The 25818-nt window shown below is 42.5% G+C and overlaps 1 protein-coding gene across 17 annotated transcripts in view; it reads left to right on the top strand.

Moving 5' to 3' along the window:
- LOC148148281 (uncharacterized) overlaps positions 1–25818 on the top strand; it is a 77598-nt gene that overhangs the window by 45911 nt on the left and 5869 nt on the right. For 3 of the 17 annotated variants that reach the window (XM_087993399.1, XM_087993397.1, XM_087993398.1), the window contains 3 exons: positions 12861–12954; positions 23277–23381; positions 24710–24924. In XM_087993399.1, the coding sequence (XP_087849525.1) occupies positions 12946–12954; positions 23277–23381; positions 24710–24924 (329 nt within the window). In that variant the 5' untranslated portion in view covers positions 12861–12945. The other 14 variants (XM_087993407.1, XM_087993406.1, XM_087993404.1 and 11 more) reach the window with 10 other exon arrangements.

The following is a 25818-nucleotide window of genomic DNA, read 5'->3' on the forward strand; positions in this document are numbered from 1 at the left end:
CCTCTGACCTATCACCTTCTCCCTCACCTTCATCCTCCTATCGCTTTTTCAGCTATCTTTCACCAAACCACACCCCTCCCATTTATCCCTCAGCCCTGGCCCACAAACCGCATTCCTGATGAAGGCTTATGCCCGAAACATTGATTCTCCTACTCCTCAGATGCTGCCTGACCTGCTGTGCTTTTCCAACACAACACTTTCAACTCTGGTCTCTAGCGTCTACAGTTCTCACTTTCTCCTATGGCACTGAAAGTGGCAGCTTGTAAGTTTTTCACTGTACTCATGTGCATATGTGCAAGTGACAGTAAAACTAATTCAGTTCAATTCAGTTATTGCTTTCCTTCTATCAGGCAGAAGATACACAGGCTTCCACGCATGCAGCAACAGGTTCAAGAGCAGCTTCTTCCCTGCTGTTTCAGACTGATAAATGGACTCTCTAACTCCAAACTATGTTGACCTTGCTTTATGGATCTCCTGTGCAATGTAACCTGTTTAAGCACCTCTTGTTTCCTATGATCTGCCTGTATTTTTCACAAAACACAGCTTTTCACTGTACCTAGATAAATTGACTTCAATAAATCAAATCAATGGCATTGCCATCACTCAATCCCCCACTACCAATATCTTGGTGGTTACCATTGATCAGAAAATAAACTGGACTAGTTCTAAAAGTTCAATGACTATCAGAGCAGCTTGGAGGCAAGTAACTCATCTCCTGCCTCCCCAACGTCTCCCACTATCTGCAAGGCACAAATAAGGAGTGTGATGGAATACTCCCCATTTGCCTAGATGAAACCATCCAGAGTAAAGTGGCCTGCTTAATTGGCACCAACTTTCACTCCCTCCGCCATTGAAATGCTGCTATTACATACTATACTATCTATCACATGCTTCACAGAATTTTACTAAGGCTCCTCCAACATCAACTTCAAAATCCACAACAACTATCTTCCAGAAGGAGAACAGCAGAAGATACATGGAAATCGCACCACTTATAGGTTCCCCTCCAAATCACTGATTTGGACATCTGTCACCTTCAATGTCACTGACTCAAAGTCCTAGAACTCCCTCACTAATGGCATTGCGAATGTACCCACACCAGTGGATTACAGAAGTTCAAGAAGGCAGCTCACCACCACCTTCTCAAGAGTAACTAGAGGTGGCAATGAATGCTGGCCAGCCAGCAAATCCCATATCCTGTAAGGGAACAAAACAAATGCTGCAAATTATGATTAGTCTGCATGTTTTTTTTGGGATGGCACAGACTTTATGGATAAAGTGGGCACCTTCTGTGCTGTAAATGATGCAACGTATTCGAAATGTTGGAATTATCTGGAGGACGAATGTGTGGAATGGGGATGGGGGGAGGGGGTATGTGAATTGCTCTTTAGGAAAGCCTGCACAAGTACTGTGGGTCAAAGGTTCTCCTTCTGCACTGTAACGATTCAACAGTTCTATGGCTGAGCAACTAATACTGACCACGCTAAAGATGCCTGCACCCCATGAAAGAGTAGGGTAATGTCTAAACACTGTTGTAATCCCTTTCATAGGTAGTCCCTGAAGACTAAGGATGATTTTCTTCTACTCATGTCATAATGTAAGAAGTGCAGCAGCCAATTTGCATGCAATAAAGATCCAAATACAACCATGAGCTAAATAGCTAGATAATTTGTGGTGTTAGCCAGAATGCTGTGACTCTGCCTCAAATAAAATCACTGGAGCTTTTACAGTCACAAGTTGATTTTACATTCAAAGGTGGCAGTGTAATGGTCATATGTTTGGACCAGTAATACCAAGACCCGAGTCATTGCTTTGGGGACATGGGTTCAAATCCCACTATGGCAATGTTGAAATTTTAATTCAGCAATTAAAAATCTAACTACTAGCGACAATATAACCATTGTCTATTGTTGTTAAAAACACACCTGATTCCCTAATGCCCTTCAGCGAAAGAAAATCGCTATCGCTGTCTGGTCTACCAGTAACCCCAGACCCACAGCCATGCAGATCAATCTTAACTGCCTTCTGAAACGGCCAAGCAAGGTACTTAGTTCAAGGGTGTTTAGGTTGGGCACACATGCCAGACTTGTGAGTGACAACCACATCACATGCAAGAATTTGAAAAAGAAATCTCAAGAACAACATTCATTTTTCACTTAGATACATTACAGCCTTCAGGACTCAAAATCAAGCTTAACAATTTCAGAGCGTGAACAACCACAACCCCAGGTCCTGTCACAAAATAAGTTGCTTTCAACACAGCCTACCCATTTTCAATTACTCCTTGTCCCCATTATCACCTATCTATTTCTCTTCCTTGGCTACTATCAACAATCTCATTGTCTACCTATTCTGTTTTCTCTCTCCCTCTCTGGGCTCCCTGTCTACTTATCCACTCATTCCATTCCCCCTCATTTCTGCCTTCCCAACATTCCCCATCCCATCATCAGCATAAATACCACCTTTTCTGAGCCACTATCAATTCTGAAGAAGTGTCACAGGACTTGAAACATTAAGTCAGTTGTCTCTCCACAGATACTGACAGACTGTCTGGGATTCTGCATTCACAGTTCTTTACCATTCAGTTAGCATGGAGTCCTTTGCCACTTCAACAGAGCACCAGGTTCTTTGGCCAACATCTCTATCTCAGACTTGCTGAAGCGCTCCAGCAAAGCTCAGCGCAAGCTGAAAGAACAGCATCTCATTTTCCATATGGGGACTCTGCAACCATAAGGACTCAATATCAAGTTCAATAACTTTAGAGCCTCAGCACCATCTCCTATGTCCTTATCCCAACCCCCATACACCAGACCTTGTGGACTGACACCACAATCGACCCACCGTCAGCCACTAATGGTCCTTATTAGCAGCTATTGATTCTCCCAGGCTGACTTTTACCCATTCCTTTGTCTGCTTTGTTTTCTCTCTCTCTGGACTCCATCTCGACCTATCATTTATATCTCCCCCTTCTTCTCCCACGTCCCCCAAACTCCATCCTCAGCATATATACCAGCCTTTTCCTAGTTATAATCAGTTCTGAAGTCGAGTCAAAGGACCCAAACTGTTAACTCTGCTTTCTCTCCACAGATGCTGCAAAACCTGCTGAGTTTCTCCAGCAACTTCTGATTTGATTTGATTTATTTATTGTCAAGTACCTAAGTACAGAGAAAAGCTTTGTTTACGAGCAGTACAGGCAGATCATAGGGTGAAATAAAACTTAGAGGCAAACAGGTTGCTTCACACAGGGCATGCACTAGGCAAGATCAACATTAGCAAGATCAGCATCATTTGAAGTTAAAGAGTCCATTCATCAGTCTGATAACGGCTGGGAAGAAGCTGTTCCTGAACCTGCTCGTACATGAGTTCAAGTTTCTATATCTTCTGCCTAAAGGAGAGAGGTTATACCGAGGCACGATGGGTCTTTGATGTTGGCAGCCTTTCTGCGGCAATGAGCCATGGAAATGGAGTCCATGGATGGAAGGTTGGCTTCCATGATGGTCTGAGTTGTGCACACAACCTTCTGTAGTTTCTTACAGTTCTGAGCAGAGCAGTTGCAGTACCAGACCGTTATGCCCCCGGACACTATGCTTTGTATGGTACATCTGTAAAAGTTGGTGAGGGTGCTAATGGACATGCCAAACATGCTGAGCCACCTGAGGAAGAAGAGGCGTTGTTGTGCCTTCTCGACCACTGCATCTATGTGGGAAATCTAGGACAGGTTGTCGGTTATTATCACTCCTGGGAGCTTGATGCTTTCAACCCTCTCCACCTCAGCTCTGATGATGTAGATGGGGGTATGTTCTCCTTTCTCTCGGAATTTCTGATTTACACAGTTAATGGTAGGGCCCTGAGGAGTGTTGTCCAACAGAGAGAGACCTAGGGATGTAAATACATAGTTGCTTGAAAGTGGCATCACAGATAGGCTAAATGGTGACGAAGGTATTCATAACACTTGCTTTCATGGAACACAGCATTGTCTACAGCAGTTGGGACATCATATTGCAGCTGTACAAGACATTGGAATACAGTGTACAATTCCAGTTGCCCTGCTATCAGAGGGGTATTATTAAATTGGAAGGGTTGCAAAAAAGATGTACAAGGATGTTAATCAAATGGGAGGGTTTGTATTATAAGGAAGAACTGAATAGGCTGTGACATTTTTCCCTGGAGCAAGAAGGCCGAGTGGTGACCTAATAGAGATTCATGAAATCATGAGGGCCTTAGATAAGGTCCAAACCTAGAGGGCCTAGGTTAAAGGTGAGAGGGACAAGATTTAAAAGGGACACAGAGGGTGATATGTTTCTGGAACAAGCTGCCAGAGAAAGTGGTGGAGGTGGGTACAATTACAACATTTAAAAGACATTTGGACAGGTACATGGACAGGAAAGGTTTAGAGGAATATGAGCCAAAGGCAGGCAAATGGGACTGGTTCAGTTTAGGAAACTTGATCAAGTTGGTTCGAAGGGCTTGTTTCCTTGCTGTATATCTCTATGACTCTGCTTCCAACATCCTCAGTTCTTTGGTTTCTTTGTTTTACTTCAGAGAATATAGGTCCAGTTTGCCCACTCTCTCTTCAGAGGTTAGTTCTTCCATCTCATGAACAAGTGTGGCAAACCTGGGATCTGTGAGTATGTGGAAATGTCCTGTGGGAAGAGATTAAGGACACTTGATCTGTATTCTCTGAAATTTAGAAGAATTTCAGGTGATCTCACTGAAATTTACAAACCTCTTACAGGTTTTGACTGGTCAAGGCAGAATGGATATTTCACCTGGTTAGAGGGTTGCAAACCAAGAGACACCATCTCAGAGTAGGATTTAGGATTGAAATGGGGAAAGAAGGTGATGAATCTTTGAAATTCTTGACCCCGAAGGGCTGTGGATGCTTTGGCTTTTAAGTATGTCCAACTTGACAATTGATAGATTTCTGGGTATTAAACGTACCAAGGGATATGGGCTGGTGCAGGAAAATGGTACAGAGGTAGAAGATCAGCCATGGTCTAATTGAATGGTACAGCAGGGCAGAATGACCTACTCCTGTTTCTATTTCCTTTATGTGTTCCTAAGTTCCTTCACGTTGATGCGCAAGCGATACCCACTGAGCCACAGTGTAAAGCTTTGATTGTAAAACTGGCAGCTTTATGAGCAACAGTAGTGTGGATTTTGCAGCAAAGCGTGTTTCCAGTACTGCATTACTAAGATTCAATTTGACTAGCAATCTAAATGCTGTGACGACTGGAACATGTAAGAAACTAGGAATTTTACAGTAAATGATTCACTTTTTGTGTCCCCAAAGCCTCTCCAACATCCAGAAGTGCAAGCATGCAATAGAGTACTGTAAACTCGCCTGAATATGTGCAGCTCCAACAACACCACAGGAATCTCGTTCATCTTCCAGAGCAGTGCAACCCTCTCGATTGACACCTGTCTAGCACCTGAAATGGTCACATTCATCACGCCAGTGGGTGCAGTGTGCACAAGATATATTACAGCAGTTCACCAAAGCTCCTTCAACAGCATATTCTGCATCTATAACCTGGAATGACAATGGCAGCAGCTCATTGGAACACCATCATCACCAGGTTATCCTCCAATTCATATTATGCTTCCGAGCTGAATATTCACCCCACTATCTCTGGAGCAAAATCTCAAACTTGTACTGGGAGACGGTTAGCACCTCACAGACTGCAGTGAAGAAGAGGAAAGCCTGCCAGAACCTTCTCAGAACAAGTAGGAATGGGCAATAAATCTGAGTTGGTAAAGCACAGTAGGTCAGGCAGCATCCAAGGAGCAGGAGAATCAATGTTTTGAGCATAAGCCCTTAGTCAGGAATGTCATAGCCTTATTCCTGATGAAGGGCTTATGCCCGAAATATCGATTCTCCTACTGCTTGGATGCTGCCTGACCGGCTGTGCTTTTCCAACACCACACTCTTGATTCTGATCTCCAGCATCTGCAGTCCTTAACTTCTCTTAGTTAATGCTGAGTTGTCAGTGATGCCCACATTACAACAAAGAACAAAGAAAATTGTAACTTATTTGAGTGATATTATTTTTTGTGAGTGCCTTCAGTGCTGTAGTGAGGTGCCACTCTTGACAATCAAGAGTGTGGAATATTTGATCCTCTCACTGTAAAAAGTTTAGAATTTGGAGATTCTTTCATGGGAACTTACTATTCGCAAATTTGGCTGCCAAATTTTTAACATAACAGTGAGTGCAAAAATGTATCATTTTCTGTAAAGTGTTTTGGGACACTTCAGTCATGAAGGGCATTATACATACATAAGCTGTTACACTCAGCCTAACAAGTGGAAAATACATTATAGAATCACTCTGTGATGGTGCCCAGGCTCAATGATGGACAGAAGGAAAATGACTTTATGCCTAACTTGACCATGATCTTGAACTGGTAGGTTTCCTTGTTTCCCTAGCTAGCACATATCTCACTAGGCAGAAGGCCATCGGTTCAAGTTCCATTCCAGAGACAATAATTTATGCTGATGTTCCTTATGCAACACTGAAGGAGTCCTGCATTATTGAAGGTGCCATCTTTTAGCTGAGCAGTTAATTTGAGGCTGTGTTGCATGCTCGGGAGGAAGAGTTTGACACAATGTCATGGCCAATATTTATTTCCCAATTAGAACTGGGGGAACAGATTATCAGCAACCTTGCTTTGATGAGCCCAGCATTCAGGATAAAATAGAATGTCCTCTCATTCTCTGTGCCCAAAGTGCGCATTTGAAAATTTTCCCACCCTTCCTTCCTGCTGTAGTTGAATTATTTTCGATACAAACGTAGCTTTGTCCCATAAAGAGTTGCACTATGCTGTGCAGTTCGATCCAAGACTATTGGAAACTATTTTGGGTTCTCCTGTGTCTCACGAAATAGAAAACGTTGCTGAAGGTCATTTGGTTTTCTGTTCCATTGTTCCCAGCGTCCCCATTCTCTAAATTGCAGTTGCTGAGCTGAGTACAAGTAAAGAAAACTTCTGTTTAAATGTGAATGGAAGGAAAACACAACACCCAGAGGCAGCTGGGAGGTGTATTTGAAGGTGCAGTTAGTTGAAGGTTCCTTTTGTGGTTTTTATTTAATGTTCACTTCCAATGTACACAAGTGACTTGCCATTTCCTCTGATTAGCTTGATTTTTTGATCCAGTCATAACATCAACTGTTAAACTGGTGTCCAAGTTCAACAGTCTTCTATATTAGTTGTGCTTTGCAGTACCCTCAGGGCAGTGCCAATTCACCAACTGATCTCTCTTTCTTTGTGTTGGCTGTTTTCTTCTCTCCAACTTTCCTGAAACTGCTGACTATAGCTCAGTTTTGATTCCATTTTCATACATTTTCAAACAACTTCTACTCATGCATAAGCCTCGGAAATTAGTATTTCTGATCCTTCAGACCAGCTTCACCCAACACATACACTTGATCAAGTACCCCCTGATAAACACTGATACAAAGCTCATATATAAACATGTACACTTACATATGTGCAAGCATGTACATACACACATATATGCTCACACAGATTCACACATACACTCATGCAAATGCAAACTTATACTGACACTCATGTACATATAGACACACACATACAATTTTCAGTGGAAAATTGAATGTAATCTTCTCCCATCTAAAAGACATATCCAATTAGTTCCTTTGCTCTTTTTATTTTCCGTTGTAAGTATTTATCCAGTTCCCTTTTTGAAAATCATTGAATCCACTTCCAGCACCCTTTTAGACAACACCTTCTAAATTAGTAATATTTTTCCCATTTCATCTTGTGTCAATTGCCCTCCGTGTGTATGCTGTTGTTACCAACTCTTTTTGCCACTTTCACTTTCTTTATACTTCTTAAAATGATCAAGATTTTAAATCCTCTAATAAACCTCCCTTTAAGCATCTCTGCTGGAAATAGAAATTTCCCAGCTTCTCCAGGTTCTTCTCTTAACTGAAGTCTCTAATCACTGGATCCTCCAAAAGACCTTGACCACCACCTCAATACAGTTGAGTTTTCAGCCAACTGAGTTAAAAAATTCCAGAGCTTTTGATTCAATTCTGGTCAGCTCGCACCTCTTTGGAAATGATTCGCCTTCAGAATTCTCATGCTCGTCCCTGCCATTGCTTTATCAGAAGTACCATCAGGGTGCCACGGTGGCTCAGTGGTTAGCACTGCTGCCTCACAGTGCCACCAACCCGGGTTCAATTCCAGCCTTGGGTGACTGTGTAGACTTTGCACATTCTCCCCATGTCTGCGTGGGTCTCCTCCGGGTGCTCTGGTAAATTCCCACAATCCAAAGGTATGCAGGTTAGGTGAATTGGCCATGTTAAATTGTCCGTAGTGTTCAGGGATGTGTAGGTTAGGTGCATTAAGTCAGGGGTAAATGTAAAGTAATAGGGTAGGGGAATGAGTCTGGCTTTTCGGAGAGCAGTGCAGACATGTTTGGCCAAAGGGCCTGTTTTTACACTGTAGGGATTCTAAGGTCTTGTCCTTGGGTTAATAGATACTTCCTTTTGCCAGAGGACAAGGGCAGCAGACACATTGGATCACCATCACCTGCATATTCCTCTCTAACTGCAGACTATCCTGACTTGAAACTATGCCATTGTTCTTCACTGTTTTGGCTCAAAGTCTTGGAACTTCCTCCCTAATGGCATTGTGCGTGTACCTACACCCCAATGACTGCAGTGATTCAAAAAGGAAGCTCATGATCAAGACGTCATGGTTTATCTGATTGGAGCCTCAAATCCACATTCTTGCCTATCCCTGATACCTTTCAATCCATTGCTTAATAAAAATCTCTTTCTCTACCTCCGCCTTAAAAATTATCAAGGACTCTGCTTCCACTACCTCTTTAGGAAAGTGTTCCAAAGACTCCCCATCCTGAGAGTGAAAAGAATAGCCTAATCTCTGCTTTCAATGGGTGGCCCTTTAATTTTAAACAGGTTCTCCCATAAGAAAACATATCCTCTCCACACCTACCCTGTCATGATACTTCAGGGTTTTAGATTGATATTAGAGTTGTCCATGTCCTATGAAAGAGCAAGTGCAAACCTATGCCCGAGAACAGGTCTACACAATCTCACATGCCACTTTCTCACAGAAACTTCAGGAAGATCAGGTAACTCACTAATACGTTGTACAGAATGATTTAGAATTTTGATGGAAGAGATCTTGGTGTAGTGCAGGCTGCAGAAACCCACTGCAGCTAATTTGTTCAATGCCTAATTAAGGCAAAAGAGTCAGCTATTGGCCACCGAATTTACAAGATCCTATGGACATTGACGGGATAGATGCAGAGAGATTGTTTCCCCTTGTGGGCAAGTGTAGGACCAGAGAGCATAATCTCAGTGTAATGTATAGAGTGCATAATCTCATTTAGAATTAGATATGAGGACTTGCTTCTCTCAGAGAGTAGTCAATCTGTGGAATTCTTTCCAGCAGCAACCTGTCTGCATATATTCAAGGCTGATATAAATAGATTATTAAGCAGTCAGGGAATCAAGAGTTTTTGGATAAAGGCAGGAAGTAGAGTTGAGGATATGATTAGCTATGATCCAATTGGCAGGTTTAGCGGACACGATTGGCCGACTTTTATGTCTTATGGACTTATAGAGCCAGAGTCATACTGCATAGAAACAGACATTCAGCCCAGCTCATCGACCAAATGGGACAAACTAGTCCCATTTATTTGCATTTGGCCTATATCCATCTAAACCTTTCCTAGCCATGTACCAGTCTTTTAAATGTTGTAATTGTACTTGCTTTGACCACTTCCTCAGTAAAGCATGCTCTATGTGAAAATATTGCTCCCCAGGTCCTTTTTAAATCTTCCCCTCTCACCTTAAACCTATGCCTTCTCTTTACAACTCAAACTCTCCAGTCATGGTAGCATCCTTTTAATTTTTTTTTGCAGTTTAATAACATTCTTCCTACAGCAAGTACTCCAAATATAGCCTTATCGATGTCTTGTACACCTGTAACTTGACATCACCATGCGTCTGCACCCTTAGGTCTCAAATAGCGAGCAAAAACTTATATCATAGAATCCCTACAGTGTGGAAGTAATTCATTTGGTCCATTGAGTCCACACCAACCCTCTGAAGAGCATCCCACCCAGACTCACCTCCTTCCCCTATCTCTGTAAACCTGTATTCCCCATAACTAATCCACTTAGCTTGCGCATCCCTGGTCATTATGGGCAATTTAGCATGATTAATCCACCTAACCTGCACATCTTTGGATAGTAGGAGGAAACTGAAGCACATAGAGAAACCCACACAGACAGTCGCCCAAAGATGGAATTGACTGGCACTGTAAAGCAGCAATGCTAACCACTGAGCCACCAAGTTGCCCACTCTTCTTGACTATTACTCAGAATTCTTTGAAATATTTGACCACCTAGTAGAAAGAGACTATTCAGAATTTGAAGAATTGTTTTTGACAGTGTGGAGGGAGGTCAGTGAGGACTGCTTTGCTCCATAGCCACTGATGTTTGAAGAGAATGACAGGTTTGATGATAACAGGAGTACAAACCCCTTGAAGCTAAAAGTGAACCACTGGAGAAAATAAATAAAGTAAAAACAATGAGCAACTCAGTTTTTGTGAAACAAGTAATTTTTAATTGGATGTGGTGAAGTCTTCAGATAAATGGCAGACCACAGCCTCAATGCCAAGATGTTAGTATATTTCAAGATCCTGGAATAATTTCCTTGGCTTGAAATAAACAGCATATCTCTTTGGCTGCTCACAGCAAGCAAGGTACGGACTGTACCCAACCAGTCCACACTTGTAAAATTCATAACATAGTGTCCAACATTCGATATGATCCTGCAATTGAACAACACCTGCTGGATTAACCTGAGCGTACAAACAATTACACTGACAGACAATTTAGGATTATTGGTTGAGCTTGCAGTATGGTACACTTGCTTGTATTAAAAGCTACATATACAAGTAGACAGAATAGATTAGAGTGGTGCTGGAAAAGCACAGCAGGTCAGACAGCATCCGAGAAGCAGGAAAGTCGATGTTTAGGGCAAAAGTCTGATGAAGGGTTTTTGCCCAAAACGTCGATTTTCCTGCTCCTCGGATGCTGCCTGACTTGCTGTGCAGTTCCAGCACCACTCTAATCTAGACTGATCTCCGGCATCTGCAGTCCTCACTTTCGCCAAGTAGACAGAATACACATTTGCAGACAGAAAGAGTATTGAACCTGTTTCAGTTCACTAAAATAAGTCATTTGTTGGTTCATGTCTCAGGTCAAAATCCTGACAGTTAACTGTCAATATCATTAATTGATATGTTTGCCATGACAACACCTCTGCCAATCATAGTGCACTTGTCAACCAGTCAGCACTCTTCTCGCATACTGTATAAATATTTGTTACCTGTTGCATTCGTATTCTTGTCAATTGTCCTAATGAGTTCAAAATGAAAAGCTTCAACGAAGCTTGTCTTTTCACAACTGTACTCAAAATGAATTTCACAATGGTTAGAGGTCATTTCCTATTGGAACAATTATATAATGTGCATAGCTTTGCTTTCTTGATAACAACTAGTATAGGTTGTACTTTGAGCCTTGGTACGTTCATTGTTTCATGTCAAATTCATGGTAAATTCATTAGAAGTTCATATCAAATTAATGATCAGTTGATTGGTTCATTACAGGTTCTCAGTAAGTTTATAAATGTTGGGTAGAAATTGAGAACCAAGAATATTTCTTCCTTTCTTACAATTTCTCACTGGTCCTCAGGAGAAGTGAGATCCTGAAAGATGCTGAAGGGGTGAAAACCAAGAATGAACATGAGATAGTTAAAATATTGACTGATTAATTTCTCCTGCTAGATGAACTGAGTACATTATTGCAAATTATTACATCCCAAGTACTCACTTTGGGATGGAGTGAGCAACACCCTCAGGAAGTAGGCCACTTTTGGAATATTGTGTGCAATTCTGGTCTCCTTACTTTCAAAAGGATGTTGTGAAACTTGAGAGGGTTCAGAAAAGATTTACAGAGATGTTGCCAGAGTTGGAGGATTTGAACTATAGGGGGAAGTTGAATAGGCTGGGACTGTTTTCCCTGGAGTGTTGGGGGCTGAGGGGTGACCTTATAGAGGTTTATAAAATTATGAGGGGCATGGTTAGGATAAATAGACAAGGTCTTTTTCCTGGGGTCCAAGAGTCCAGAACTAGAGGGCATTAGTTTAGGATGAGAGGGGAAAGAGACCTAAGAGGCAACTTCTTCACGCAGAGGGTGGTATGTGTATGGAATGGGCTGCCAGAGGAAGTGTTGGAGGCTAGTACAATTGCAACATTTAAAAGGCATCTGGATGGGTATATGAATAGGAAGGGTTTGGAGGGATATGGGCCAGGTGCTGGTAGGTGGGACTAGATTGGGTTGGGATATCTGGTCGGCATGGACGAGTTGAACCAAAGGGTCTGTTTCCATGCTGTACATCTCTATGACTCTATAAGTAGTCCTTATTAAGATGGAGTTTGTCAGATAATGTAAGATGGAAGCGCCAGACTGAAGAAAGGGATCCAAGTAAACAAATCATGAGCAATGAAAGATCTACAATCTCAAATACTCAGGTGTTGCCTGGAAGAGTATATGCAGAATGAAGAAATACTTAAATATTTGCAGCATCTTACACACCCTCGGGTTTTCCAAAGCTTTTTCCAACTAAGAAAATATTTACTTTGAGATATGATTAATATTTTAAAATGAGAGCACACCAATTTGTGCACAGCAAATTCTCACAAATAACATGTTATTGTCCAGAGCATCTATTTCACTGATTTTTTTGGGGGATCACATCTCAAAATTTATACCATGGTTTATTTTTACATGCATTTGGCAGGAGGAACCGCAGCCTTGGTGTTAGAAGAACTGAGTAATGGGTAGCAAAGGAAACATGAGCTTTACATTCTTGCTGGGAGGACGCAATGGGAAAGGTAAGTGCAGAACACTGCTGAAATCATAATTGTGGTTCTTGGATAACAGAACATAAGGTGTGAAATTGACAAAGGGGGTGATGACAGATGGATTGAACAAACCATGGAGAAATTGCAGTACAAATTATATTATTGGATACTGTGGCAGCTCTCAATCCCTCAGCCATCTTGGGAAATGCTTGTTCACATCTAGCCTTCATGTGAGATGAGTTTCTGATCACATATGTGCAGCATCATTAGTATCAGTTATTTTTATCATCTGACTCCACTCCCGTCTCAGTGCATTTGTTGTTGAAACCCTCTCTTGCCTTACCTCTGAATGGCATCCTTCCATTTTCAAGAGATAGAGTTATAGAGAAGTCGTAAAGATCAACAGCATAGAGAAAGACCCTACAGCCCATCACCTCCATACTGGTTAAAGATAACCAACTAACTATTCTAAATCCATTTTCTAGCACTTAACCCATAGCTTTGTATGATTTGGCACTGTAATTGCACATCTAACTATTTATTAAATATTCTGAGGGTTTCTGCTTTTACCACTCTCACTTGTAATAAATTCCAGATTCTCACCATCCTCTGGGGAGAGAGATTTTCCTCACATCTCATGTAAACCTTCTTACCTTTACCTAAAGCTATGACTCCTAGTCATTGATCCCTATACCAAGGGGAAAGGTTTCTTCCTGTCCACACTGTCTGTGCACCTCTTAATTTTATTCATGTCAATCATGTCCCATTTCAATCTCTTCTGCCCTAAGGAAAATAACTCCAGTATGTCTAATCTCTCTTTACAACTGAAACTCTCCAGTCTAGGCAACATTTGATTAATCTCCTCTTCACCCTCTCCAGCAATATCACAACGTTCCTGTAAGGTTGATTCCAGAACTGAATACAATACTCAAGTTGTGATCTGACCAATGTTTTATACAATTCCAGTATAACCTCCCTTCTCTTAAACTCAGCTAATAAAAACAAGTATACCAGATCCTTTCATAACTACTTTAACTAAGGGAAGCATATAGCATGCTTTCCTTCATCGAATGGGGTATTAAATACAAAAGTTGGCAGGTCATGTTACGGTTGTATAAGACTTTGGTTCAGCCACATTTGGAATACTGCATACAATTCTGGTCACCACACTACCAAAAGGCTTTGGAGTGGGTGCAGAGGAGGTTCACCAGGATGTTGCCTGGTATAAAGGGTGCTAGCTATGAGGAGAGGTTGAGTAGATTATGATTATTTTCATTGGAAAGAAGGAGGTTGTGGGGGGACCTGATTGAGGCCTACAAAATCATGAGAGGTTTAGACAGGGTGGATTGCAAGGAACTTTTTCCCAGACTGGAAGACTCGATTACTGGGTGCCACAAATTCAAAGTGAGAGGGGAAAAATTTGGGGGAGATATGCGTGGAAAGTTCTTCACGCAGATGATAGTGGGTGCCTGGAATGCATTGCCAGTGCAGGTGGTAGGGGCGAGCACGATAGCATTGTTAAAGACAAATACATGAATGGGCAGGGAGCAAAGGTATACAGATCCTTAGAAAATAGGCGGCAGGTTTAGATAGAGGATATGGATCAGCGCAGGCTTGGAGGGCTGAAGGGCCTGTTCCTGTGCTGTAATGTTCTTTGTTCTACCTGTCTTGATGCCTCAAGGGATTGGTGTACATGCACACCAATGTCCCTCTGATAATTGGTGCTTCCTGTCATCCTACCATTCACCATGTATCCCTTACCATGTTTGTCCTGCCCCAAGTGGATGAGCTCACATTTATCCAGATTGGTCCATTTGCCACAGATCAGCCCATCTGACCAGCTCACCTATATCCTACTGAAATCTAAGGCCATTCTCCTCACAATTTATCATTCCAATTGTTTTATCATCTGCAACTAATTGATCAACCTTCCTACATTCAAATCTAAATCCTTGATGTAAAATCACAAACAGCTAGGGCCCTGACACTGACTCCTATGGGGCCCCACTAGATGCACACTTCCAGTGAGGAAAACAACTCTCAAACTCTGCTTCCTTCCAACCAGCCAATTGTGGGTCAACTAAATTGCTAAATTTCTTTGGTTCCCATGGGCTCCTACCTTTGCTATGTCTCCCATACAGCACCTTATCAAAAGCCTTGCTGAGATCTAAGTAGACTACATCAAAAGCATTGCCCTCATCGACACCCCTGATCACCTCTTCAAAAAATTGACCTCCCCTTAACAAAACTGTGCTGACTGTTCTTGATTAATCCCTGCCTCGCCAAAAGCAGATTAATTCTGTCTCTGAGAATTGCTTCCAATAATTTCCCTGCCTCCAAGGTTAGAATGACTGGCCTGAAGTTTCCTGGTTTGTCCTTTTCCCTTCTTGAATAATGGTACTACATTGGCTGATCTCCAGCCATTTGACATCACTCCCATGGGCAGAGAGAAATTGATAATTTTTGCAAGTGCCCTTCTATTTCCTCCCTTGCCTTACTCAACAACCTCGAATCCACCCTCACGATATTTATCTACTTTCAAGCCTGCTGGAGTACTCAGAATTTCTTCTCTGTCTATGCTAATTTTGTTAGTTGCATCGCAAACCTCCTCCTTAATTTCCAAACACTGACATAAAGAATTCATTGAGAACCCTATCTACATCCTCTGGCTCCACACACAAATTACTGTTATGGCTCCTAATCAGCCCTACTCTTTCCCTCCTTATCCTTTACCCTTGATGTACTGTAAAGGATTTTTCTTTATTTTACCTGCCAGTATCCTTTTGTGTCCCCTTTTAGCTCTCCTAATCTCCTTGTCTCAGTTACTTCTTGCACATGCTATATCTCTCCAAGTGTTTGACTGTTTTGAGCCCTCATTATCTGCCACAAGCCTCCATTTTTCCTCCTTATCCAATGCTGCATATCCCTCAAAATCCAAGGTTCATAGATTTTGATGGTCCCACCCGTTGTAGCTGATTTGGCTCAATGGCAAGCTTGCGATGCAGAGTGGTGCTAACAGCATGTGTTCCCACACCAGCTATGATTACTATGAGCTATCTCCTTCTCAACCTCTTCCCTCACCTGAAGCCTGATGACCCTCAGATATGTAATGAGATTTGTCATCTGCAAAATTCATATTTATAATGAGAGGGCAGCCCTATGGTCTGGTAAGACTTTGCCACATTTGTCCTTTTTTATTAGTACATGTTGGCACTGAAATCACTATATTTCCTTTTTGAATGCCACTGACACTTTTGAGACAGATATACTTGAAAGTATCTGCTTCCCGTCCACTCTGGCCAAGTCATACCTCATCTTATTAAAATCAGCCTTTCCCCAGTTTAGAAATGTATCAGTCATTCTTGCCCTTTTGTATAACAATCTGCTCTTATATCTGCTCTTCTGTTTCTCTTGGGCTGTTAGGGGTCCTATAGTATTCTCCCAGCAATGCAGTTGCATCTTTTTGGTTTTTAAGTTCTACGGAACAATGATTGGACTGCAGCCTTGGCGAGGCCAGTTGAGCTTATCCGCTATATTTCATTTCTTGGCTGAACAAGCTAATTCTAGTAAAGCAAAGTCTGCCCCATGTTCCGCACAAGATGTTATCCCTTGCCTTGCCGGTAGTGTAGAATGACATCTGCTGATGCCTTGTTTATAGAGCTAGCTTTGGAATTTCTGAATCCACATGTTGTGGTGGTGAATTCCTGCCCACAGCTGATGTTACTTGGGTTTCCCACTTATTGTGATTGATGTTGAAGCTTTCATGTCTCTTAATAGCAAACTTGAATTGGAACTTTGGGCACCCCGCTGCTTTTGGCTTCAGCTCCACACCTACACCCACATAGCATATTCTTGATGCTGCAGCCAGTTTGCATTCCCTTGAGCACATGCCCAAACCAGAAACAGGTTTGTTAGCTTGAATATGCTTGACATGTTTGCCCAAGAAGGGGGTTTTCTAATGGTGACTTCATCTTTCCATGCAATGTAAAAATGCAGTGTGGACATTAGAGATGGAAATTATTGAGCCATTTTTCTTGGTAAGTGTAGGTTGTCAAGACTTGCCTATTAGCCAAACGGATGTTGAGGATATGGAGCTTGTAGATCAGCATCCTGTATCTGTGGGTCAGCATGTTGTTCATCCATGCCTGGTTTGTTAGAGAACTAAATTTCTGATACCTGTACTGAGCTCTTCGTCAAGATATAGGTTGTCTGTCACCATGGACCCAAGGCATAAGAATTTGCTGACTACATTTAATGGAGAAAGTGAGGACTGCAGATGCTGGAGATCAGAGCTGAAAATGTGTTACTGGAAAAGCGCAGCAGGTCAGCCAGCATCCAAGAAGCAGGAGAATCGACATTTCGGGCATGAGCCCTTCTTCAGGGCCCTTCTTCATTCCGAAACGTTGATTCTCCTGCTCCTTGGATGATGCCTGACCTGCTGCGCTTTTCCAGAAACACAGTTTCAGCACTGACTACATTTAATGGTGTGTTTTGAGTCTGATGATAGATAGAGACATAATCTACCTATCATTAGTACAGTTTTCTGGACACTGATTGTCGGGGAGAACATGGTACAGGAATTTGACAGGTTATCCATGAGCCTGTAGAGCTGACCTCTTTTCTGGGAAACTCAGCAGCAGCATCAACATACAGAGGTTCTCAGATAGAACATGCTATACATCTGTCTTGGTTTTCAGGTTTGGGAGGTTGAATGTTTCCCATTAGACCAAGTATGGAGATACACTTTGTCTGCGTCTTCAGAAAAAGCAGAGGTCAGTAGAGCAGAAAAAAAGATTACACACAAAGTTGGTGTAAGAAGCAGCCCTGGTCAACCCCTGACCTCAAAACTGTCAGAAATGGAGCTACAGATCTGAATGTGCTCTGCATGTTATTACATATGAACTGTATGAAGCTGCTTCTTGGAAGGACAGTTGATTTTTAATGGTATCTAGTAAAGGCCCATCCTGCTTACAGTGTTAGATGCTCTTGTTAGACTCACAAAAGGGAGAGTGGTGTTTTGAGATAGTAAGGAATGCAAATACTGGAAGCCAGAGTCAATCCATGTGAAGGAAGGAACTGGAAGATTAGTGTTTCACGCTGAAACTCTTCATCAGGTCTGGGGAGGATGAGGGGCCCAGAAGTATAGAGAGGAAGGGGGTGGGACAGGGGGAGAGGTAGGTGGGATGTTGATGGGTGGATGCAGGTAGGGGGTTATTGTGATTGCAGAAACCATCCTAGGAGCAGAAAAGTCAATGTTTCAGGCCGAAACCCTTCATCAGGACTGGGGAGTGGGAGGGAACCCAGAAGTATATGGAGCTGTTCTTTGTATTTCTCTTGAAGAATACAAAAGTAGGAACAGGGGTAGACCATTTGGTTCATTGAGCAGCTCCTCTATTTCATATGATCATGGCTTCAACTCCAACATCCCGCCTGCTCTGTAAATACCTTGATCCCCTGAGAGACTAAAAATTTGTCTGTCCCAGTCTTATATATATTTAGCATTCACCACCACCTTGGGTAGAGAATTCCAAAGATTCACAACCCTTTGAAAGAAGTACTGTCTCCTCATCTCAATCCTAAATGATTGGCCCACAATCCTAAGACTGTGTCCCAGTGTTTTGGATTCTCAAAATAACTTTGGAGAAGATCATATCTACTGTGGGACACTGTGCTCTGAAGCTGAATTGTATCTGCAGATTTATTCTGTTGGCTCGTCAGTGGAGCATCATTGGAATGACAGTGGCATAGGTCTTCCCACTGATGCTAAGGAGTGAAATGCATAATGTGATGGTGTTTGCAGAAAGAATATGGTTTGAAATGTAGCTTCTTGGGCAGAGGAGGAGTGTTAGAGGCCTGGCAAAAAGCATCACATTATAGAAGAACAAAGATACAAAGATAATTGAAGATATTGCAACAAATGAAAGGGCTGATTTTCTGTCATTTTCAGATGCTTTTCCTGCTGCTAATGAGTCTTCAGGTCCAAATAATGAAACTTCTCCATCAGTGACTGATAATTGTAAAAGGTGATTAAGCTCAGACAAGAGATAGCATCTAAAACTGAAAGAACTGTGGATGCTGTAAATCAGAAACAAAAACAGAAGTTGCTGGAAAAGCTCGGCAGTCTGGCAGTATCTGTGAAGAAAAATCAGAGTTAATGTTTCGGGATGGTGACCCTTCCTCAGGCCCTTCACTGGACCCAAAACGTTAACTCTGATTTCTCTTCACAGATGCTACTAGATCTGCTGAGCTTTTCCAGCAACTTCTGTTTTTGTTTGTGAAGAGATATCATCTCATGCATATGTAATTCAGAGTAATGCTATCCATAAATATCTTTGGCAAGACCACCATTGGAAGCCCGGCTAGCTCAGTCGGTAGACCATGCGACTCTTAATCTCAGGGTCGTAGATTCGAGCCCCACGTTGGGCGATGCATTATTGTGAGCGGCACGGTGGCACAATGGTTAGCACTGCTGCCTCACAGCGCCAGAGACCCGGGTTCAATTCCTGCCTCAGGCAACTGTCTGTGTGGAGTTTGCACATTCTCCCCGTGTCTGTGCTGGTTTCCTCCGGGTGCTCCGGTTTCCTCCCACAGTCCAAAAATGTGCAGGTGAATTGGCCATGCTAAATTGCCCGTAGTGTTAGGTGTAGGGGAAATGGGTCTGGGTGGGTTGCTCTTCGGAGGGTCGGTGTGGACTTGTTGGGCCAAGGGGCCTGTTTCCACATTGTAATTAATCTAATCTATTTGTGCCTATGCATAGTTAAATTGTTGAATTATTTGGCTCCCCAGACCATTTCGGAGGGTGGCTGAGTATTAACCACATTGCTTTGGTTCTGAAGTCACATGTTTGCCAGATCAGCTAAGGATAGCAGATTTCCTTCCCTCGACGATATTAGTGAACCAGATGGGCTTTAACAACAACCAACAATAGTCATCACTGGGTTAGCTTTTAATTTCTCATTTATTTTTATTGAAATTCAAATTTCTTTATCTGCCGTGATGGGATTCAAACCCAGATACCCTGAACATTAACCTGGGACTCTGGATTACATGTCCAGATGTTAGCAGTACGCCACTGTTTCCGTACTTGCTTGTCCTTATCAGTGAGTATTTCCCTATCTATCAATCTCAAAAGAGCAGTTTTGGTTGTGGGAGTTCAGATGCTGTCTGACACAGTTATACATAGCATCAAGATTTCCATTGTCACTCAAAGTAAACTATTGACAACCATGCCTGCAGAGCTCTGACTAGCCTCTTCCATGTTAATATTAAACAAAGAACTTGAGGTCGAAAGCAAACAAAAGCAGAAATTACGGAGAAACCCAGCGGATCTGGCAGTATTTGTGGACAGAAAACAGTACTAATGTTTCAAGTTTCAAAACCTGAAGAAAGGTGACAGGACTTAAAATATTGACTCTGTTTTATCATCTTTCATTCTATCCTTGAGGGTAAACTTGAGGTCATCCAAAATACTCGACCTCCACATGTACTCCCAGCAAGTCCTGTCCAAGTTACCCCACACTCACTGATTTACGTTGGCTTCCAGTTTGAAGTTCTCATCCCTGATTTAAATCCCTCCATGCCCCTTCCTATCTCTATCATTTCATCCAGAACTATGATCCTTTGAGGTGTCTGTGCTCTTGAACATTTCCAGTTTTAGTTACTGCACCATGAGCAGCTTACTTCAGTTGCCATAGAGGAAGTTCCGCAGTTCCATCCCTCAGCACTCAGATTCTCTACCTTCCTCTCTATCTTTAAGAGACCACTTAAAATTAATGTCTTTAATCAGGTTTTGATCAACTGTCAAATTAGTTCGACTGGTGGAGTCCAGAATAAGAGAGCATAACCTTAAAAAGAGAGTTTGGCCATTCAGGATAAAGTTGTGAAGTATTTCCTCATGCAAAGATTAGTAGATGTTTAAAAATTTCTCCTCTGAAGAGCTCTGTTTACTGGGAGGTTACTGGGAAGATTTAAGCTAAAATTCAAAGATTTCTCCAAAAGTGGGAAAGATATTGTTGACCTGAATGGTAAGCCTGTTTCCCTCATCACAGATACTGTTCAACCTGCTGAAGATTTTCAGCATTTTCTGGATTATTATTGAAGAACTTTGGTGGGGACAATGTAAGGATGGGGGTGACTAGAGGCAAAAGTGTGTTAATGGAGATCATGTGGAGAACAGCCACATTTGGAATTAATGACACAACAAGAGGAATGGCCATTCACCAAAAACTGAATTGCACATCGACAACTTAACCACCACTCTTTGACATTTAATGGCATTACTGTTGCTGAGCATCCCACGATCAATATCCTGGATATTACCATTGACCAGAAATGGAACTCTACTAACCATGTAAGTACTGTGTTTTCAAGAGCAGTTCAGAGGCTAGGAAGCCTGCAGCTAATAACTTACTTTCTGACTCCCTAAAGCATGTCCACCATCTACCTCCCAACATGCTTGGATGAGCGCAGCTCCAACTACACTCAGAAAGCATCAGGTCATCCACGACAAAGCAGCCACTTGATTGGTACCACATTCGCAATATTCACTTACTCCATCGTTGATGCTCAGTGGCACAATCTACAAGACACTGCAGAAATTCAACAAGATTCTGTTGACAGCATCTTCCAGTCCCAGCATCTTCCATCCTCTCCCCAGCCCCAGCATCTTCCATCCTCTCCCCAGCCCCACCCTCACACCCCCATTTATCTCTCCACCCTGGAGGCTCCCTGCTTCTATTCCTGATGAAGGGCTTTTGCCCGAAATGTCAATTTTCCTGCTCCTCGGATGATGCCTGACCTGCTGTGCTTTTCCAGCACCACTCTGATCTAAACTCTGGTTTCCAGCATCTGCAGTCCTTACTTTTGCCTAGCATCTTCCAAACCCGCTATTTTAGAAGGACAAGGAAAGAAATCCATTTCAACAATGCCATTTGTATGTTCACCTCCAAGCATCTCTCCACCATTTGCAACTACATCAGCTTTCCCACTGTATCTCTGGGTCAAAATCCTGGAACTGGGCGGAACGGTGGCTAGCACTGCTGTCTCACAGGGACCCGGGTTCAATTCCAGCCTCGGCCAACTGTCTGTGAGGAGTTTGCACATTCTCCTCGTGTCTGCATGGGTTTCCTCCGGGCGCTCCAAAAAGATGTGCAGGTCAGGTGAATTGGCCATGTTAAATTGCCCGTAGTGTTAGGTGGATTAGTCAGGGGTAGATATAGGGGGTGGGTTTCTCTTCGGAGGGTCGGTGTGGGCTTGTTGGGCTGAAGGGCCTGTCTCCACTCTGTAGGTAATCTAATCTAAACTCCTTTGGAGCACTGTGGGTCTACCCACAGTGAATGGATTCCAGTGGTTCAAGAAGGCAGCTCGGGACAAGCAACAACCACATCCCATGGAAGAATTTTTGTTTTTTTTTTAAAAACTTATATTCCTAGAAAGTGAACAGCAGGAGGTGGAAAAAATTGGTATTGGTCTGGCATGTTGCATCCCAGAATAGATCTAATGTACACAGTTGAAATGGTGTTCTGCTGAATAGGATTGTTACCCACAGCTGGGAGAGGGTGTTGGACTGTTTCCGCGCGTTGAGGCAGGTTGAGAGTTTGGGATTCGCTCCGATTTCCTCTGAAACCGCAGACAAACATTGAAAGGGAAGCGGCCCGAGAGGCAGGCATGACCTGCCAAAAAAACGTGTGGGTCAGACAGTGAGGAGCAAGTGACGCCACGACAGCCCGTAGCTCGGAGATTGGCGGCTGATTATAAATAAGGTGGGAGCGAAGGCGGTCAATGAGAAGTCTGGGATCCCGCACAGCAGCCGCTAGGACGAGGGGATTAAGGTGAGACCGGGGGAAGAAGGCTAACCTGCACTTTAAAAATTGTTCATCGCATCAAAATTTAAATCGCATGTAATTTAAAGAAAAATACTTCTGAATTGTTGCAAAAAATCTTAGCAAAACTCATAATCTTGGAAATCGAATTAAATATTGGTAATTAATGTATTATAATCGAGCTATGTATTCCAATTTTTAGAATGCATTTTTGGTTTTCTGCACAGTTGGTGATTACTTAAAAGTTTTGATATTTTTTTTAAAAAGGATGCCTTTGATTATTATTCCTGCTTGTGGTTTGGTCTTTGCCTGAATTAATCAAATATCGTCCCGAAAGCCTGGAAATTCAGAACGGTGGGAGGGGTTCATGTATAATTTCTCTCTGTAATTCCGTTTCCACTGGTTGCGGTTGGAGTGAATATTTCGCAGTTTTATCCAATGTTGTTGCAATGTTCCAGGACCACTAGCAGAGGTGAGAAGGCACTGCCCTCTCGGCTCAGCTGTTACTCACTGCGATCAATGTCTCGCCAGATGCTCGGCTCCGGAGAGAATTTCCTTCACCTTCACCTGCTCTTGTTGCTGAGTTTCCCGGGCTGGATCGAGGGCACAGCACCCGGGAAAGAGGTGCCTGCAAGGGTAAGGAGAATGAGTGCGAGAATGAGTGAGGAAGTATGGAGCTTGGAGGTGAGGAGAAGAGGCTAAGAAAGAGAGCTAGATATACACACACTGGTGAGAGACACTTGGTGTGAGAGAGGGAGAGTGGAAAATGCAGAGGGAGGAAATCCGGGGTATAGAAGGAAATGGAGATTGTGTGACAGATTAATTGGCTGAACATTATTAGGAAATATGAGAGCATAGCGGAGTGTGTAAAAGGGAGCGCGACAGGGAGGAGTTATGAGTGACCGAAGGAGACTAATAGGGACAGTATGACTGGGGGAGATTGTGACTGGGGTGAGTGACTGCGAGAGAATAACGGGGGCAAAGGGAGACTGGGGGTGGTATGAGATGTAGAATGATTAGGGGAGGGGAAATAGGGAAATTAACTGAGAGAGAGTGAATGGGAGAATGAGAAAAGGATAGTTTTGGGTAAACCTCTGAGTTGTGCCAAGTGACAATAGGATTGGTTTGTGCTGATACCCTTGCTGTCAGGGGCTGTTGGCAGTCAGTACCCAGATTTGCAATTACAGAAAATACATGGGGAAAGTACAGGAAAGGAAATGGTGCATGTGTAAGTACAAAGAGAGACTTTCATTTCAGTAGGACCTGTGACAATGTCAATGGATGCTTCAGCATCCATGCACTTGGCAGCCAAAGAGGTATTGGAGTGTAATCACTTTAGAAATGTAACTGCCAAATTTCACACAGAACCCCACTGTAAAATATTATTGACCAGATGTTTAAGCTACAAATTTAAATGAAGACACCAGGGATACCTCCCTGCTTTTCTTTTGAAACAGTGTCACAAAATATTCAACACAGCCCTGAGACAGCAGATAGGGCTTAAGTTTAATATCTCAGCTGAAAGATGGCTCCTCCAAGAGTGCGGCAGTCCCTCAGTACTGCGCTGACAATGCCAGCCTGAATTTTGTACTTTAGCATCCAGAATGAGATTTGAACCCACACCTTCCTGAATCAGATGTGAGAGTTTGACACATGGAGCCACAGCTATCATCGTCTTTCAGGTAGAAATTTTGTTTTCAGGTGTAATAAACTAGAGAATGTGCAGAAGGGGGGAAGCGTTCAGAAATTTCTGCTCTTGTAAATTAATACTTTATACTCAAAACATATTCATAGCTTTTTGCAGTGAAACATATTCAGTTTTGTTTTATTTTCAAAGTTTACTTTTTTTGCAAATCTGAAAAATATCTTTGGGTATTTCTGCAGAAAAAGTACAATTGAAAGATTCTGACTCTTGTTTGAGTACCTGTTTTAGAAGGTGTGACTTTTTTTAACCTTTTTCTCAGTCCTCAGAACTCTCACCTTGGAGCAAAGGAGTTCTGGCTTCAGCATCCATGCAGCAGAAAGATTTGAATCCACCAAATTGGCTTCCTGTCCTCAATCATCTCACTAGTTCTCAAATTGATGTGGCTGCAAAGAAAAGGAAGAGGAGTGTGTCTCAGTCAAGTTTCCGTTCAAAACGGGGCACTGTCAAACCCAAAAGCATCAAGTCAAAACAGAAGTGAGTGTTTTACACACACTCTTCAAGATGTCTTTCCCATCAACCCCTCAGAGTTCATTATGAATATGAAATGATTTAGTTTTGCAGAAAGAATGTACAAAGGTTGTTCAGGTATTAAATGTACTAAATTATACAACGTAGAGGAATGTAGGGACAGAAAGTACTAGATTCACACATGTCTCTGAAGGTGGGACATCAGTTAGCAACATGACTAGAGAGTGATACAGCATGAGATGAACAATCCTTGTTCAAATCCTGTACTGGACATGGTAATTAAAAGAAGCTCTGTCTCCATACCTTGCCCACCCAGTTGTGGAGTACTGCCCATCAAAGTACACATGACCAATTGTCTCTCCTCAATGGAGGGAAATGCTTATGATCCTTTGTGAACTATGACAAACTGAATGTTTGCAAAACTCAGAACTCAGTATCCAGCTTTGGATGTGATTCTTGTGTTGGACAGCATTTACTAAATAACCCAGACTGGGCTAAGAATTACACCGGGTTATTAATTGGGCCTATAGTGCAGTAAAAACAAAATACTGTCAATGCTGGAGATCTGAAATAAAAAGAGAAGTGATGGGGAGACTCACCAGGTCTGGAAACATTGCGGAAAGAGTATGTGACACACTGTTCCAGAGTGTGAAAAGATAATCACAGACACACAGTCTGAGAGTGTGAGAGGGTGTTTTGTGGCCCACTAATTACAACGAAAATGGCCAGTGTGTGACCTTATATCCCAGAGTATAAAAGGACAATGTGTGATACACTGTCCCAGGAGTGAAAGAACATCGAGTGACCCACTTTCACGGAGTGTGAGGGGACAGTGAATGACCACTGTCACGGAGCGTGAGGGGACAGTGAATGACCCACTGTCACGGAGCGTGAGGGGAC

The sequence above is a fragment of the Chiloscyllium plagiosum genome, unplaced genomic scaffold, assembly GCF_037043375.1.
Source record: "Chiloscyllium plagiosum isolate Xiang-an unplaced genomic scaffold, Cpla_swu_hap1 HiC_scaffold_13, whole genome shotgun sequence".
Taxonomy (NCBI): Eukaryota; Metazoa; Chordata; class Chondrichthyes; order Orectolobiformes; family Hemiscylliidae; genus Chiloscyllium; species Chiloscyllium plagiosum.